The 17734-nt window shown below is 35.1% G+C and overlaps 1 protein-coding gene across 6 annotated transcripts in view; it reads right to left on the bottom strand.

Moving 5' to 3' along the window:
* Positions 1–17734, bottom strand: part of XRCC4 (X-ray repair cross complementing 4) — a 340456-nt gene that overhangs the window by 224735 nt on the left and 97987 nt on the right. For all 6 annotated transcript variants that reach the window (XR_003909977.1, XR_003909976.1, XR_003909975.1 and 3 more), the window contains exons 5-6: positions 15263–15415; positions 13652–13758 (exon numbers count right to left, since the gene is read on the bottom strand). Coding sequence is in view for 3 of the 6 variants with exons in the window: in XM_029942551.1 (XP_029798411.1) it covers positions 13652–13758; positions 15263–15415 (260 nt within the window). In the remaining 3 variants the exon portion in view is untranslated. The remainder of the gene's footprint in view (positions 1–13651; positions 13759–15262; positions 15416–17734) is intronic.

Below are 17734 nucleotides of genomic sequence, written 5' to 3'. Positions count from 1 at the left end.
AAACTAGGATATCACAAAAGGTCTTATAGAAGAGAATGTATCCAGAACTGGTGAAGTGAGTTTATACTTAAAAATCAGCATTCAGTATACTTCACCTTAGTTTTGAACATGATGAGAGATTTTTTTTCTTTTAATGAAGGCGGTTTACCACCAAGATTTATACATTACAACTGAAAAACACAACAACAAATCTTTCAAAGGAGTGTTTTTGAAACTGAAAACTCTACACCTATGGTGAATGGATGCTTATTCATTATTGATCAAATTCTAAAATTTTACATGTAGACTCATATTTTGCTACAACCGTGCATTGTTGAGTTTTTTATAGGAATTCTTGAAAACATTCATCCCAGGGAGCCTGTGGGCTCAGTCAGTTAAGCATTGTACTCTTGGTTTTGGCTCAGGTCATGATCTCAGAGTTTGAGTTTGAGCCCCCACATTAAGCTCTGCAAGGATGGTGCAGAGACTGCTTGGGATTCTCTCTCTGTCCCTGTTTCTCTGACCCTCCCCTGCACTCTTTTGCTCTCTCAAAAATAAATAAAAGCTTAAAAAAATTTAAACAGAAAAGACAAAGAAAACATTCATTCCTTTTCAAATGTTGGCTTGGAGTATAATTTTATCTCCTTAAAACCTTTATTAAAGTCCTATATCAGAAAGAAACTTTGGAGGGACAGAAAAACATGGATTTGCTTTTATGTAATTTATAATTAGGATGATATATTTTATAAATTTTTTAAGTTCTTTTATTTATTTTTGAAAGACAAAAGAGACAGTGCAAGCAGGGGAGGATCAGAGAGAGAGGGAGACACAGAATCTGGAGCAGGCTCCAGGATCTGGGCTAGCTCTCAGCACAGAGCCCAACGCGGGGCTCGAACCCATGAAACATGAGATCATGACCTGAGCCGAAGTCTGCACTTAACTGACTGAGCCACCCAGGTGCCCCAAGACAATATAATTTAAAGTAGAGTCACAATGAGCAGTGCTTGGGTGGTTCAGTTCACTGAGTCTTAGACTCCTGATTCTGGCTCAGGTCATTATCTCAGTCATGAGATTAAGCCCTATGTTGAGCTCTATGCTAAGTGTGGAGCCTGCTTGGGATTCTCTCTTTCCTTCTCTTTCTGCCTCTCTCTCTTAAAATAAATAAATTAAAAACATATATAAAAATAAAATTAGTATCAAAATGAGAATATTGAATATGAAATCAAAGTTTAGTCTACCACAGATATTCCAAAGTCTGAACAAGTAGTTATACTTCATTATAAAAATTGCTATACATTATTTCAATCATCACAGATCTGATACCAAACTAAGAGCTTTTTAATACACAGAGCAAAATGCAGAGTTGTAATATATAGATACACAGTTTCTTTCCTAAAAAATTCCTTTACTAATTAACGTCATCAAGCATGAAAAAGTTCTCAGTAGGTGATTCTCAAATATGCTTTTCTTCCCAAGTTTAGTCAAGAGCCGTTCTACCTCTCCTCTTTCTTGAAAACAGAAAACAACTTTGTTCACTTTCCATAGGTGAGTGAGCCTTAGGGATGAAGTCTTGACTAAATAAGCCAATCATTGAAAATATACCATCTTCTTTCCTTCTACGTGATGGTTTCAGAAAAGAGTCTGTGGCAATTCTTTATGAAGTTCTGAGAAGAAATCTATATAAACATATGATAGACCTGATCATCTGAGATCTTGATGACATTGTGAAGACACTGACTTATCCAACAATGGAAATTCTTTATGTTTACACTTGTTATGTGAGATAATAAGTCCTTAGTATTACCTATAACTGGGTGTTCACTACAGCTGAAATCATCACAACTCAAAAACAAGCTAATGACTTTTTTAGACAATTTTGAAAATGCATGTCATAGAGTACAGTGTTAACTAAAGAGAAGCATGTAGATAATTTAAGACAATTATTTACTAAAATTATACAGTTTACTACAGCCCCACTTAGTATATGACTACATAATAGTCAATACTAGCTTAGGCATTTTTATATATTTAGAAACATGTCACCAATGGAGGTAAAAACACTTTCAAAGTATATAACATACATTTTCCATCAAGAAAACAATATGTAGGATACACATAAATTGCATTCACTAAATGAATTGTTTTTTGAAAAAAAATTATTATATTCCTTTTCATTGCATGACACTGAATGAACCAGATACTGAGGAAGTACCATCTCCAAGGAGCTAACAACCCAGTGGAAAGAAACATATCTTCATGGTATATCAAAGCTCTGACATGAGGAAAAATATGATGTAGATGTAATTGGATTCCCAGAAAAGGAAAAGAGAGAGAACAGGATAGAATCTCCTTAACATCAAGAAAAGAAGCCAGAGGACACCTGCCTGGGTGGCTCAGTCAGTTGAGTGTCAGACCTTGGCTCAGGTTGTGATCTTACAGTTTGTCGGTTTGAACCCCACCTGGGCTCTCTGCTGACAGCTCAAACCCAGGAGTCTGCTTCAGATTCTGTGTGTGTGTCTCTCTCTCTGCCCTCCCTTCCCCAACTCATGCTCTGTCTCTTTCTCTCTCACTCAAAACTAAATAAACATTTAAAAAAATTTAAAAAGACAAGAAGTCAGAAGACAATGCAGGCATCATCAATGTGTTTAAAACCAACAACAGGGGCGCCTGGGTGGCTCAGTCGGTTAGGCCTCCGACTTCGGCTCAGGTCAGATCTCACGTTTGTGGGTTCGAGCCCTGCGTCAGGCTCTGTGCTAACAGCTAGCTCAGAACCTGGAGCCTGTTTCCAGTTCTGTGTCTCCTTCTCTCTCTGCGCCTCCCCCTCTCATGCTCTGCCTCTCTCTGTATCAAAAATAAATAAAACATTAAAAAAAAATTAAAAAAAAAAAAACCAACAACAAAAAAAACCCCCAAAACTGTCAACCTAGAGAGCTACACCAGCAAAAATTCTTTTCAAAACAGAAGGATTTCATACAAACCACTAAGAAAAAAATTTGTCAAGGGCTGATGTGCACTAAAAGAAATATTAAAGGAAATTCTCTAGGTTGAAGAAAAATGACTTCCAATGATAACATATAAATGCAAAAATAAATAAAAGAAATAAAGAACAAGGTAAAAGGTAAAGATAAATGAATAATGGCTTTTCAATACTACAATAATAATGCTTTATGAGGTCTAAAATACATGGCAAATTGAAATATGTTACAATAATGCAAAAAGTTAAGTGGAGTTAAAGTGTCCATTATCTAGGGAGTATGAAAGTTAAATTAATATGAGACCATAATAGGTCATGGATATATGTTGCCATCTCTAGGACAGTCACTAAAGCAAGAATATAAAGATTGTATTCTTGGGGGAAATTTAAGAGGGTAAAATATAAGGAGAAAAAATAATGAGAATAAAAAACAAAGAGTACATTAGATCTATATCTAAATATGTTAATAACTATATGAACTATAAATGGAATAAACTCTCCAATTACAAGAGAAAGATTAGACTTGGTTTAAAGAACAACTATAGATTTTAAATATATAAAAGGCTGAAAGTAAAAGAGTAAAAAGAGATGAAAAAGATATACCATGTATACATCCAGGAAAACAAAGATGGTATAACTACACTATTTTCAGACAAAGAACTTTAAGAGAAAGAAGCAGGGGCACCTGGGTGACTCAGTCGGTTAAGTGTCCAACTTTGGCTCAGGTCATAATCTCACAGTTCATAGGTTTGAGCCCCGTATCAGGGTGCTGACAGCTCAGAGCCTGATGCCTGCTTCAGATTCTGTGTCTCCCTTTCTCTGTCCCTCCCTCACTCATGCTCTGTTTCTCTCTGTCTCAATAATAAATAAAAACATTTAAATTTTTTTTTAAAAAGAGAAAGAAGCAATACTAGACCACCACAAGAGATTTCATAATTATAAGAAAAAGTCAATTATAAGAAAAAGTCAAAAGATATAAAAATTCTAAATTTATACCTACCATATAATACATAAATAGTATACAGTCTAAGTCTATATTTAAAACTATGTCTATATATTTTTAAATGCCAACATGGACATTTGATAGGGTTATTTAATATTTACTTAGGAACTCTATTTCCAAGATTTTTATTCAGAGACTAAGAATAAATCACTTCTGCTACCTTATTTGCTTTGCCATCAAATCATAATAGAGCATTCAACAGAGATACGAACATTCACATTCATCTTAATGGTGCATTAATGTCACCAAACTATATCTTTTTCCACTTAAATGTGTGCCCACTGCATTAAGTCAGAAGTCAAGGAGGCCATATATTCCACCCTTCCTTTTTTAGGAGACTTCAACTGTTTTATAAAAATGAAGGTATCAAATACACTTAAGTTTAAAATATAAAATCATACTCCTAGAACTCTTAGATTTTAATAGAGTGTTCTACTAAATGAAAACAAGGAACGTGAGCACAGGAAGGGTTCTCAGAGATGAATTCTGTAGTCCAACTTCCTGGGTTAGAACCCCAATTCTATAATTCACTAGCTACAGTGCCTTAGAACTCTTCTGATCTTTCTGGGTCTCAATTCTCTCGACTATAAATGGTGAAAATAACAGTATATACTTCATAGGATTGTTGTTAGATGTAAATAAAGTAATGCATCTAAGAAGCCTAGAATATATTCTGGCACCCATATAAATGTGTATGTAAGTCAATAGTAGTTGTGGTGGTGGTAATGAAATTATGGTAATAGAGGTCATGGAACCTTCACAGAACAATAATAGTTAACAGCAATTGCAACAGTAATAGTAAAGGAGGAGAAAAAGGGGGGAAAGCATGGGGGGACTGAGTAGCTCAGTTGGTTGAGCATCCAACTTCAGCTCAGGTCATGATCTCACCGCTTGTGGGTTCCAGGTCACAGTAGTCATTACTGTTGGAATAATCCTCATTTTCCAGGGGTCACAAACTCAAATACTTTCAGAAATCGTGCAAATGTTATCAGTGAATAAGGTGAACCAGATCAAACATGAAAGGAAGTGTTAAGGACTACAGAAAACTAAGGAATCTATGTCTGACTTAAATGTATTCAGATTTATTATTTGGAACACTAATGTTATCAAAGGACAAAAAAAGTATATAACCTAGATCATACCAAAGATCAACAGTTACATTCTCTGATATAGTAGCAAGTTATTCATTTAAATTAAAACAACAACAACAACAATATGGTTGTTAGCATGGCTACCCATTTATGCTTGAGAAACTACACGGCTTAGCAGTACTCTAAGTTCTTTGTTTTGTTCAGTCAGGCCCCAAATTACAACTCTCCTCACAAAACCCAGAGGGCCACAGATACGTGTTTGCAGCCACTGTTTCTCAGTGTCAGTGAGAGTTTTACTTCAAGGCTTGAAATTGGCAATTAGGGTCTCACTTTAAGTCCCTCTTCTGCCCACCCCACTTGTAACTGCGCCCTTTCACTACATGATGTATTTAGACTCTGCTCAGCAAGCCTACTGATATTCATCCTTCACACCCCCCAGTCCCTCTCGAATGAAGCTGCAGCAAGTATCATGTCAATGCTGGTGGTCTGGAAACATTCCAGAACCTCATCACTGGTAACCTTTCTATCCCTTTGATCTTAAATATGGCTTATAAATGGTGCTGATGAATTGGTTCAAGGACCAGATGTGCTGTGTGTGGTGAAGATGCCTGTCAATCACAAAGAGACAAGAATCTTTAATACCACATTATAGACCTTCAGCTGATTTAGAGGGTATTGCTATATTACCCCACTTTTTGTTTTAACTGGGTCAGGGTTGCAGTTACCCAAAGATCAATAAAAATGTTTAGCTTCATTTTCCAAGGATAAAAATGACCCAGGCTTTTTCTTAAGTCTATTATAAAATGAATAAAATAACAATAAATAAATAAGATGGTATAACACCTTTTGCATTTCTTTGATATAAATACTCAATCACACCCACAGTCATCAATATCCACTTAAAGATCTCACACCCTTACATTAACAGCTTCATAAAAATTTGGTAGTACAATTTGATTTCATTTTCACAGTGATATAACTCTATTACAGAACCACAAAATCAGCCCGAGATGGAACTTTTTAGAACACCAAGACCAGTATGTCATATAGAAATATATGAGTCACATATAGAATTTTAAATTTCCCATTAAACACATTTTAAGAAGTAAAAACGAAGCAAACGAAGTTAATAGTATTAATATACTTAACTCAATATATACAAAATAATTATTTCAAGATTTAATACACAAAGGTGTTAATGAGACATATTACTTCTTTTTTCATACTACGTTTTTGAAACCCGATGTGTAGTCTATACTGAGAGCACATTGCATTTAGGACTCTAGCCACGTTTCCAGTGTTCAACAGTCTCAGGTAGCTGGTGGCTAGGACCTTACTGAACAGTGCAGTGCACCTCCAGACAAACGCCAGTCCAATGAACTGACAGATGGTGAGTTAGCTTCCATTTGAATGCAATTTTCTCTTCTTCCCATGTATTCTAAGTTAGTTTCTTTTTAACATGTCTTATTCCATCTTTTCTCATTTATTTTATTATTTATGTATTTATTTATTTATTTATTTTTATTTTTTTTTTTGCAAATGCGAAGGGCTTTATTACGAATTTAGGCCCGGCCAGCCTAAACTCAGGCTCACAGACTTCAACAACACACTGGATCCACGTGGAGTGAGCCCCGAACAAAGGCAGGGTAGGGCTTTTATGAGTTTGGGAAGGGGGAGTTACAGGAAATTGTGACATAGGTATAGTAATCCAATTATTATTATACAATATTATTGACAGCAGGTTTAACCATTCACATTGCTTTGAGTATTTGTTACTTTTGGTGGGACCCAATCACAACATTTAGAGTATTGACCAATCACAGAGTGGGCCCAGGACCTGCACGTAGGGTGTGACTAGTCTCAGCCTCCATCTTTAGGCCTGCCCTTAGAAATGTTAAGGATGTTACCTGGCCCTTCCTGACTGGGCTTTACAAGGGTGGCCCCTTCTACCTTGGGCAATGTGTGCCCTTCTATTGTCTCATGGAGTCAGTCTCAGACCTGCTTCCTGACATTCCCCCCTCTGTCTTGTAACTGACCCAATCCTGGGTCAGCTATGTTACCATTGTTCTGGTTTAAGGCTACATGCTCCTAAGACCATTAACAGAATAGTATTTACATACTCTTTGATAAATGCTATGATCTTATCAATGATACAACGGCCAAATGTTAAAAGTATACCAATTTTGGTTTTGGCTCCTTGTTCTTCTCCTCTCTTGTGGTGGCCGTGAACCACAGCTAGACTATCCTGTACAATTCCTGAGCTATTGGCATAGAAGTAACATTGTTCCCCTAAAGCCTAGCATAGTTCTCCTTGGTGTAAGGCAAATTTTTAGCCTATAAAGGGCAAAGGGAAGGAGAGTTTAGCCAATATCTGCCAGTCTCCATGGTTAATTTGGTAAGGGTCTTTTAGGGTTTCTAATATCTGGTGCTGTCTGGTTTACAAAAGTAAGAATGACATCATCTTTTCATTTAAATACCATTCTCCTAGGTCAATGATTCTGAATCATTTTTGGAATATAGACCCCCTTTGAAAATACAATAAGAATTTTATTCTTGCTCTAGAAAACTGTACATTTGCATTGTTATGAGTTGAACTGCCCCCTCCAAAAGACATTTTGGGGTCTTACTCCCAGGTATCTAAGACTGTGATGTTATTTGGAGACACAGTATTCACTGAGGTAACACAGAGAACACAGTTAATCTTTCCAAGCCTCAGTTTCCTCATCTGAAAAATGATGGTCTTGAATTTGAAGATCTAGAACTATAGGAGATATAGATTTCTGAAATACATAACATCATTCCTCAGTAGTGTTGCTTATGTATAAAAGCCCGTGACTACTAGGAAATACACTCAAATTGCTCTTCCTGTTTTGCGACAGGTTTTACTAAATCAAGCTTTTTATTTAGAATTTATAAATAAATGAGTCTATGATAAAAAAAAGCTGGATAAGATTAAGGGAATAATCTGTGATTCTGAAGTTGAATTTCTGACTAATCTCTTTGGCAGTACATGTTGTTATTCCCTCTGTGAGTAGACATTCACTGTTTGAAGCAACGAGCTCTTTGATACTTAGAGATTTTGGATTCTGTTCTATTTTTAAAAGCTACTATATCAGTATTCATCAACTGTTTGACATAGCCATTCATTTATTTTCTAAAAGGCTATTCTATAATCACACTTCCTTTCAGGAAGCCCACCAACTAAGTAGAAGCCTAAATTACTGATAGCAGTTATACAGGGACCTTCCTGTTGGTTAAGAATCAAGACTAATTAAACTAACGTGCTAAACTGTGGGCTAATAATTATGCAGAAAACTGGTAAGAAAGCTTATTTTGTTTTAGTGGTTGTGCACCTTTAAAATAAACCTAAGCAGAATAAAACATTCTAGAATAAGAATTTTTCTTATTTATACGTTTAGTAAAGTTAATTCAATTGGTCTCTAATCTTAAGAAATCTTGTCAATTTCTGCTAATAGAAATAATTATAATTTTAAAATATTGATTATCTTAATAATTTAAAATAATAAATAATTAAAAATAATTATAATTCCTCTTGTAAAGGCTAATTAGGAGACAATTAAGCATAAGTTTTCAAAATGTGTAACAAGAGCCTTTTCCTATGAAAGAAGCCCCATCTTTCCACTAATTATTCACTCACACTTTAAATTATGTTAACATTAAGAAATGCTTTGTAATAATGTTTAAAATTCTTAGAATATTCATATGAATTAAAAAATATTTTCTCATATAATTTTAGTATTATTACAGTATCAATATGGTTATAAATATAAAAAAACTGCAAAACAAGAAATTATTTTTTAGATTATATCAGACATTGTTGGGGCCAGCGAAAGCTCACCTGCAGGCACTCAGATGCTATATTAATTACACTTCTATCTCTTTGTATATTGATGAGGCTCTGGTATTCAGGAGACCTACTCAACCTGCAGTTTCTCTGCAGACATGGACTTCAGGTGTTACCTTGATTTATATCCCAACAAAAAAATTTTCTGTAGAGGTCATTTTACTATATCTATAGTAAATAATATATAGTAAATAGTCTACAGTAAATAACCCAACAAGGTTATTTTTCCACTGAATTAAAAAAAACAATAACAACACTACAGATAGGATGAGTCCAGACTAATCAGGAAGTCCTTTAAAACCAAGAGGAGTTAATACAGACAAAGGGAGAGTAAAAGTGACCCATCCTCCTTTGTAATCTGGAGGGTGAGCTATAAATAATAATCACAGCAACCATTTTATTGATTATAATCTTAATCTGACAAAGCAAAATACCTATGAACTCTAGGGCTTTAGGATGCAGTTTAGTTTCCTTCTTTAACTAAGGCTTTAAAAACCACTGCTACCTACCTATAAATTCTAAAAGTTAAGTCCTAGAGAAAGTAAACCTTGCTTTATATTTTTACAGAAAAAATATAAAATGTAGTTGTGGGGTGATACAGTCTGGGAAGTCCAGGCTTCAGAATTCTTTGGAGATCTTTTAGCTAAGAAACTTTTAAATGTTTTATAGGGTTTACATACTATACGGTATCATACACGGAAGCATCATGTACTTTATTAGATGGGAGTACTGTCATCAGTTATTTCCTCAACAATCCTAATGATGGAGGGAGGGTGGGAGGGTTTAAAATTAATAAAATAGATTGCCTATACATAAAAATGTTACCTATCAGTTTCCTGCAAACTACACTACACCTTTTGCACACACACACGCACACACACACACATACAGACCCCTTTTTTGAATGAATATTGTAAAATCACTAAGTGTTTTGGTCTCACTAAACATATTATGCAGGAATAAGGTAATTAAAATGGTAACAACTCATGAGGAAATTTGGTGGTTTTAATAATGATGAAAACACATTTGCATAACAGAAATGACCACCAAGTTAAACATTTAGCAATTTAAATAAATGGCTTTCTGGAAGAGTTAAATGTATTAAATCCCATCAACTGCTTTCCTCTTGTTCTTTTTAGGGAAAGTGTACATGAAACTGCATTACCTAAAATAAATTCAAATATTTACTTGTACAATTAGAATAAGTAATTTATTATCAAGATGGCAGAATAAGTTCAGGAAGAAACTTTCATTGCTCTGGCCCAAATACATAGTAATAATATATAAAATACCAAGAAAAAATATGATTAAATATATATTTACACACATATACACCATGGACTACCAGTATATTTTGTTTCTGTTAATGAGTGAATTGTAGAATCTGCTAAATGATAAGGAAGTTTATTTTGTTGCTTAACACATAGAATATTTTTCATCAGATGTAGAGAATCTAGTTCTTAATTTTAGATTTGAGGTTTTTTTCTGTTTTTATCCCTAACCTTCAGTTTCCTGAATATTTCTTACTGATGCAGAAGAAAGAAGACAGTTAAAATTTATAATAAAAGTGTTCTTGTTTTTTTTAATGCTCTTAATTCTTGATATCAAAACCTGACAAAAGCAAGTTAAATGCAATAAATAAATAAATAAATCAGGATTAGAGACCTATAAGTCAAATATGTAGTGAACTAGATTTGAGTTAAAGAAAATATACCATGTAAAACACAGAAAAAAATGTACAATGAACTAAACATTTTTGAAGAGAAGAGAAATTTTGCAAATTTAAAATAGTACTATTATAGTAAAGCTTTGCTTAAAACAGACTGAACACATCAAGGACTCCATTCTCTTATACCCATTATTTAACCATACATTTTCTCTTCAAAAATAATTTCCATCTACTTCAAAGGTTGGTGAGATACTCTGAATAAGAAACAAAATCAAAGGCCACTGTATTTAATAAAAATTCTGACCATTTAAGTTGGAAGGAGTACAGATTCCCTTTTTACTGAGCTTTCAATCACATGTGATTATTAAAGAATGACTTCATTTTATATTGGGTCACTAGTGTAAAACAAGCATACCGTCCAAATGAAAAGATATTTAACTCTGATGTGCCAAAGTGAGAATGTGTGTGATTCTGTGATCCAATTCAAATCTAATTAGAATCAGATTACTCTACCAACTTATTTAATCAAAATCAGTAAATTTCCATGGCCACACTTAGATACCTTCCTGTGCCTTTGTCCATGTATTCTGCTTTCTCTCCTGTCAGTAAGCAAAGCGTCCATGCTCCTGGCTAAACAAATCCTGCCGCTTATCCATCTGACCCCGTCTTCACCTATGTACTTAGAGACATTCCAGGATTGTGGCAACATTTCCCCCACTTCCTTACTCCCATAAATAGGCAAACATTATTTTATTTCTGTCATCTAAGAAAACAATAATTCTTGACCTCACATGCCCTTCCAGCAGCTAGCCAGATCTTTCTGTTTCTTTATAGTGAAACTCCTTATAAGTGTTGCTCAGGCTTCTTGTTTGTTTTCCAATTATCTCCTCTCATTTCTTTTGAATTTCCTCTTGTTGCTATTCCACTAAAAACATTTTATTAAGATCCCCAATAACATTTGTGTTGCCAAATCCATCAGTCAGTCAGTCGTTGACCCGCATCTTCTTACCCAGGCTGCAGCACTCAACTCAGTTGATCTCTATGTCCTCCTTGAAACACTTTCTTGACTTGTTCTCCAGGAGGGCACTGCTACAGTGTTTGCCTGCTACCACCACGCTGCTCCCTCTCAGCCTTCTCTGCTGGTCTCTGTCTTACTGACCTCTACACATCCAAGTGTACTAAGGAGGAGTCCTTGGTTCACAGCCCTTTTCTGTCTTCTCAGACTCCCTAGATAGCTCAGCCAGCTTTAAATATCTCCTCACTTAGCCTTCTCCCAAACTCCAAATCTGTACATCCAACTCCCTATTCAGTATCTCAGAATTAATGTTTGTAAAGCTCAGTTCCCAACCTTCCTCTTATAGACTCCCTAATTCAGTAAGTCAAGTGTATGCTTTCAGTATTCAATCTAAAAAACTTACCATGATGGGTGTCTATCTTTCTCTCAGGAGCCATGCATAGTTCAACAACAAATATGCCGTCTCTGGACATATCTAGAATATGCCTGTTGCTAATCATCTTCACTGCTACCACCCTGATCTGAGCCACTCACATCCTTCACTCATTGTTGAACCTGTGTCCCACTACTGTATCTTCTTGGGTGCTTATCACTCTACGCATCCTCTATTAGCAACACAACAGCCAGATTAATCCTGCTAAACCTGTAAATCAGATCCCATCACTGATATTTGAAACCCTCCAACAATTTCCAATGTAATTCAAAGCAAAACTTGAAATCCTTACAATAGCGTCTAAGGCCCTACACATGATCTGGCCTCTCTCTGACCTCATATTCTCATTCTCCCGATGTTCATCGCCCTACTTTATCCAAACTTCCCTCCATTCTATTACTTGAATTTGTCAATAAAAAGTTGATGAAAACTCCCGCATCAAGGCCTTTGTGGTTAACTGCTTCTTTCCACCTGGCATGCTCATCCCAGAGACAGACTTGTCACCTTCTCACCCAGGCCTTTTCTGGCTCAAATTACAACTTCTGTCCTACTTCCATCTGACATTTTCTATAATCTTTTCCTGCATTAGTTTTCTTTTCACCCTTTATCACTACAATAGTTTATAATCAATTTATACATTTGTTATTGTCCATTTCCCCAACTAGAATTTATAAACTCCATAACAGCAGACATTTTTGTGTTTTGCTCTCTACCACATGGAATAGATCCTGGTACATAATAAGCACTCAAAAAATATTTGTTAAGTAAATGAATCAAACATTTATTTTACGAATACAGGGCTTCTGTCAGAAGCACATTGAGTGTAAGACGAGTTCAGAGGCTCTTCCCTCTAGGAAATGTTTAAATCTCTAGAAAAATTATCCATGGGTTTACATCTGAGGGACGGAGTGAAGCTCAATAATTGAACTTAAACTGCCATTTTACCTTCTCTTCCCCTGTAACCCATCTCCCCTATTACAATCCCTTTCCTGAAGAGCAAGAGAAGGCTCAACCTGAAGATAATGTGAAACAATCTATATCTACCTGCTCCTTACCCACTGATAGCTCTAGCTAGGTGATCTCAAATGTTACAGGCAGCCACCTTCAAGCAGAAGATAACTATTACACGTATCTTGCTTATGCCTGATGCACCCTTGTTTAATAAGGAATAGTATGCCTTGGAGTGTGTGTATGTGTAAATGCTTGCTTATTTCGTTGCCAATGAGTTGCTGCATTTTATAATAAATATTAATTTTCAACATTAAGTACTTGATGTTTTAGACTAAATCCCCTAAAAGAAGTTGTGTGGAAAAGGATTCTTACTTTTTTTAATGTTTATTTATTATGAAAGAGAGAAAGTAAGTGGGGGAGGGGCGGGGACAGAGTATCCTAAGGAGTCTCTGTACTGACAGCTGAGAGCCTAATGTGAGGCTTGAACTCTTAAGGCCTGAGATTATGACCTAAGCTGAAGTCAGTTGCTTAACTGACTGAGCCTCCTTGGCACCCTGAAAAGATGTTTTCATAACATTTTCATTCATTATGAAATTCATTTCATTTGTTATCAGTAGAGTAATAAGCGCAAGGAAGATATTCAACAAAGGTAATAAACATATTTCTCTTACCTGGAGCCAACACACAGGGATCAGGCAGGTTCTCACTTTCCTCATCAGTACTTTCATCATAGACAGCATCTCTGTCAGCAGGCATTTCAGAACATGTTGTGGCTTCCCTAGACACAGAGCAAGGTCCAATTATAAAGTAGTGGTTCACCCTTGGTTAGGTATCAAATTTGCTAGTATTACAGAAATTATCCCTGGAAAAATGCTGTAGTTAAACAAACATATTGTTTATACAATATGTTTACGACCAAGATGAAAGCACTTTAAAGACTCTCCGTATAACTCTCTTAAGAACAAGTTTCTTGGGGCGCCTGGGTGGCTCAGTCGGTTAAGCGGCCGACTTCAGCTCAGGTCAGGATATCTCCATTTGTGGATTTGAGCCTTACCCTCAGGTTCTGTCCTGACAAATCAGAGCCTAAAGCCTGTTTCGGATTCTGTGCCTCCCTCTCTCTCTGACCCTTCCCCACTCACAATCTGCGTGTCTCTCCTCAAAAATAAATAAATGTTTTAAAAAAAAAAAAAGGAACAAGTTTCTCTTTGGGAAGCCTGAGTGGCTCAGTTGGTTAAGCGTCCAATTTCGGCTCAGGTCATGATCTGACGGTTCATGGGTTCGAGCCCCACATCAGGTTCCGTGCTGACAGCTCAGAGCCTGGAGCCTGTTTCGTATTCTGGGTCTCCCTCTCTCTCTGCCCCTCCCCTCCTCTGTGTCTTTCTCAAAAATAAATAAACTATATATATAAAAAAAAAGTTTCTCTTCTACCTAATCTAAATGTGGTTACCACTCACTATAATTAAGTCTTGAATCAGTTTATCACATCATTCATCTATCAAAATACTATTCTTCCAAATTACTTTCTGTGGATCACACAGTGTTCCATATTTTACTGATTTCAAAGCAGTCTTCCATGCTTGTGATTGCCCCAAACTTCTGAGACAGGTACCTTTATTCTTATTATTAACATACCAAGTAAGACACACAGTTTAAAGGACTTACTTAAAGTCACGCACTAATAGATATCAGTGTCAGACCAGCACCTGAACTAGGAACACGTGACATCAAAGGTTACAGTCTTTATATGATGCCATTATTAAATCTGTGCTTTCTCTCAGATTCAGGGCAAATAATTAAAATAATTAAGTGGATAAATAATAAAATAATAAAACAATAAAAATCAGACTAAAATAACTATAGTTGTCCCAACCATACCAGCTGTAAATCACCTGTGACTTTTCCTTAAAAATCAAGTACACATCCACTCTCAGCTACTAGATTCTAAGATTAACCACTGCTTAGATACCAAAATGATAAATGTATATTCAACTCTGCTGTTTTGCAGAATAAGGAAGTTTTTAATGATGCCTTGAATCAAAGAAATAATACTTAGATAAACCATGTGACACTTTATGATTTAAGTACAATTTTGGCAAAGGGCAGACATGGAGAGATCATGCTGACAATTCTCTAGCCCACGATTCCAACAGCCAGTATATCCAACCCCAGACTATCAAATGATTTCATACACTACAAAGTTGGCACCTAACTTTCATTAACTTTGAGAAGAAATTTCAGTTAAATGTAGGTATCTGTCATCTCAAAACAGACACTCCAAATACCTTTCATGCCCGATGTTCCTTTCTGGCTCTTGAACTTCATTTAACAATTTATGCAAGCTTCTGATCTTTGCCTTCTTCTCATTCAGCACCAGGATAAACCTCTTATAAAGATCAGTCTCCAAAGCTTCCTTAGCACTCACACATTTTTCAAATCTAAAATGTAAATGACAAATAGATAAATCATGTAGTTTTCCTTAACATTAATATTATTCATTCCACTACAAAAAATAATTTCAAGAAAACTTTTCAAGGAAATTACAATTAACACTCACTTTTACAGGTTTCCAGTGATTTAAAGTTAATGAAACAAATAATGGGAATTTATTGTTTATTAATGTTAGTAATTTATGTAGTGAGATAAGGATCAAAATTAGAAAATGATACCAAAAAAGCTTTCAAAACATCTAAATGATTAAATGTTAAACATTTATTCACATGTATGATTTATTTCCAAAAGGGTATTTTTTATGGAGAAATTTCACACAAGAGTAATTATAGCTTATGTTTCCTGTATTTTGCTAATATTACTACAACAGTAACCGTGATCTTGTTTTGTGACTAAATGATTAACCTAATCTGTTTTGCCTAAAGAGATTATGAACTGCTCCATGGGAGGAACATGACTTACACAGGGGAATCTTCAGGGCCGTGCACACATGCACACACACTCACACACTCACATGTGCATGTATATAATGAAGGCAAGTATCTTATCGGAAATTTCTCAGGAGAGAGTAATGAAGATGTAAATGTGAAACGCTACACATCCTCTATTTCAGATATCTAAAACAAAACAAAATGCTCTGTCATTTAGAATTCGTTCTACAATGTTCAAAGAAGTGAACAAAAGACTATACTAATTTTAATCTCCCAGATTTAAAGAAAGCTAACAAGCAGAGATTGGATATTTAAGATCTGCATACACACGCAAACTATGAACAAACCTATATTTTAAAGATTCAAATATAAATTATTTCATGTAAAATATTTTAAATGTAGTTTTGCTCTGCCTAGCTTTCTCTTTACTGTTTATTTATATTTCTGTTGTTCTATACAGGTATTTTAATATTTTCATGATATCTGCATTTACGTGTATATATTTCAGATATTTATAATATATAATTTCTTCAGTGAAAAATGAGAAAGAAAAATAACAAAATTTGATATATACGTCCTTATGTTTTCAACAACCTACCTATCTAAAGACGCAAAGAATTAGGGCCTCTTATGAAATGAAAAGGAACAAAAAGTACTATATTTTCTGGGATAACTATAGCACTCTTACAGTATAGTCACTGCCAAGGCTGTCAATTCCATAAGGGCAGAATGAATGTGTGTTTTATTGACTGCTTTAACCTCAGTGCCTAACACAGTGTCTGGCATTTGAGAAATGTGCAGGAGCTATCAGAAAAATGAATAAAGTAAGGGAGTTAATATGGACATCATATTAGGAAATGGAGAGCCTTTGATTCTGAAGTTATTTTTTTACTCCTTTAACAGCTATTCACCACTATAACAGTAACATTTTTCATCTGTTTCAGCTTCTAAAAAAATGGTAGTAAATATTAATATAACAGTACTCCTTTGACCAAGCAAAGCTCTTTGAAAAAGCTATATACCGAAGGTGTAGAAAAAAAATTGAGCCATGAGAAGGGAAAAGAGGGGGAAAAGAGTTGGGGAGAGGGAGTGAGGCAAATCATGAGAGATTTTTGAATGCTGAGAACAAACTGAGGGCTGAGGAAGGAGCCGGGAGGGGAAGGGGGTGATTGTCATGGAGAGGGGCATTTGCAGGGAAGACCACTGGGTGTTATATGAAAACCAACTTGGTAATAAACTATTTAAACAAAAGAAAAAATTGAGCTAAAGCTGAAGAGGAGTTGCCAATATTGATGGCTTACTTTAAGCACGGACATGTCAATGCGTTTTTATTTCAGATGCAAAGTGTTATATAAACATTCTACATCATTTTCTTGTACTACTTTCTAATGTAACATTACAAAAATTTTAAAAGATGAGTCGAATACATTGTACCATACTTGAGAATATTATAAAATATTTTAAACAAAGGCAAAGCAAAAATTAATTATAAACAGGTACAATAAAAATCTTGTTTATTATATAAACTTTAAGGAACAGTAACCAACTAGTTATTTACCTAATTTAAATGCATACTTAATCTCCACATAAATCACTACAATAATCCTTAATTGAAAGATCATGTGCACTTAACAATTATCAAACACATTTCAAAACCTTTATTACAACTAATATTTAGTATAACATACAGATTTAAAATGAAAATATCAAAATAAAATATCATATAATTTATGTACAGAATACTGTTAATTCTAATAACTAGTATTACAACTACCCCGCCCAAGTTAACCCGTCTGTGATGGGAGAGCAAACAACAGAATAAATGGCATCCTATGACTTAACTAAATCTTAAGGATTTTCTTGCAAACAAACTTC

Source organism: Suricata suricatta, chromosome 6 (assembly GCF_006229205.1).
Source record: "Suricata suricatta isolate VVHF042 chromosome 6, meerkat_22Aug2017_6uvM2_HiC, whole genome shotgun sequence".
Taxonomy (NCBI): domain Eukaryota; kingdom Metazoa; phylum Chordata; class Mammalia; order Carnivora; family Herpestidae; genus Suricata; species Suricata suricatta.
Note: the sequence above shows the minus strand (reverse complement) of the source record. Positions and strands in the feature narration are given on the sequence as shown.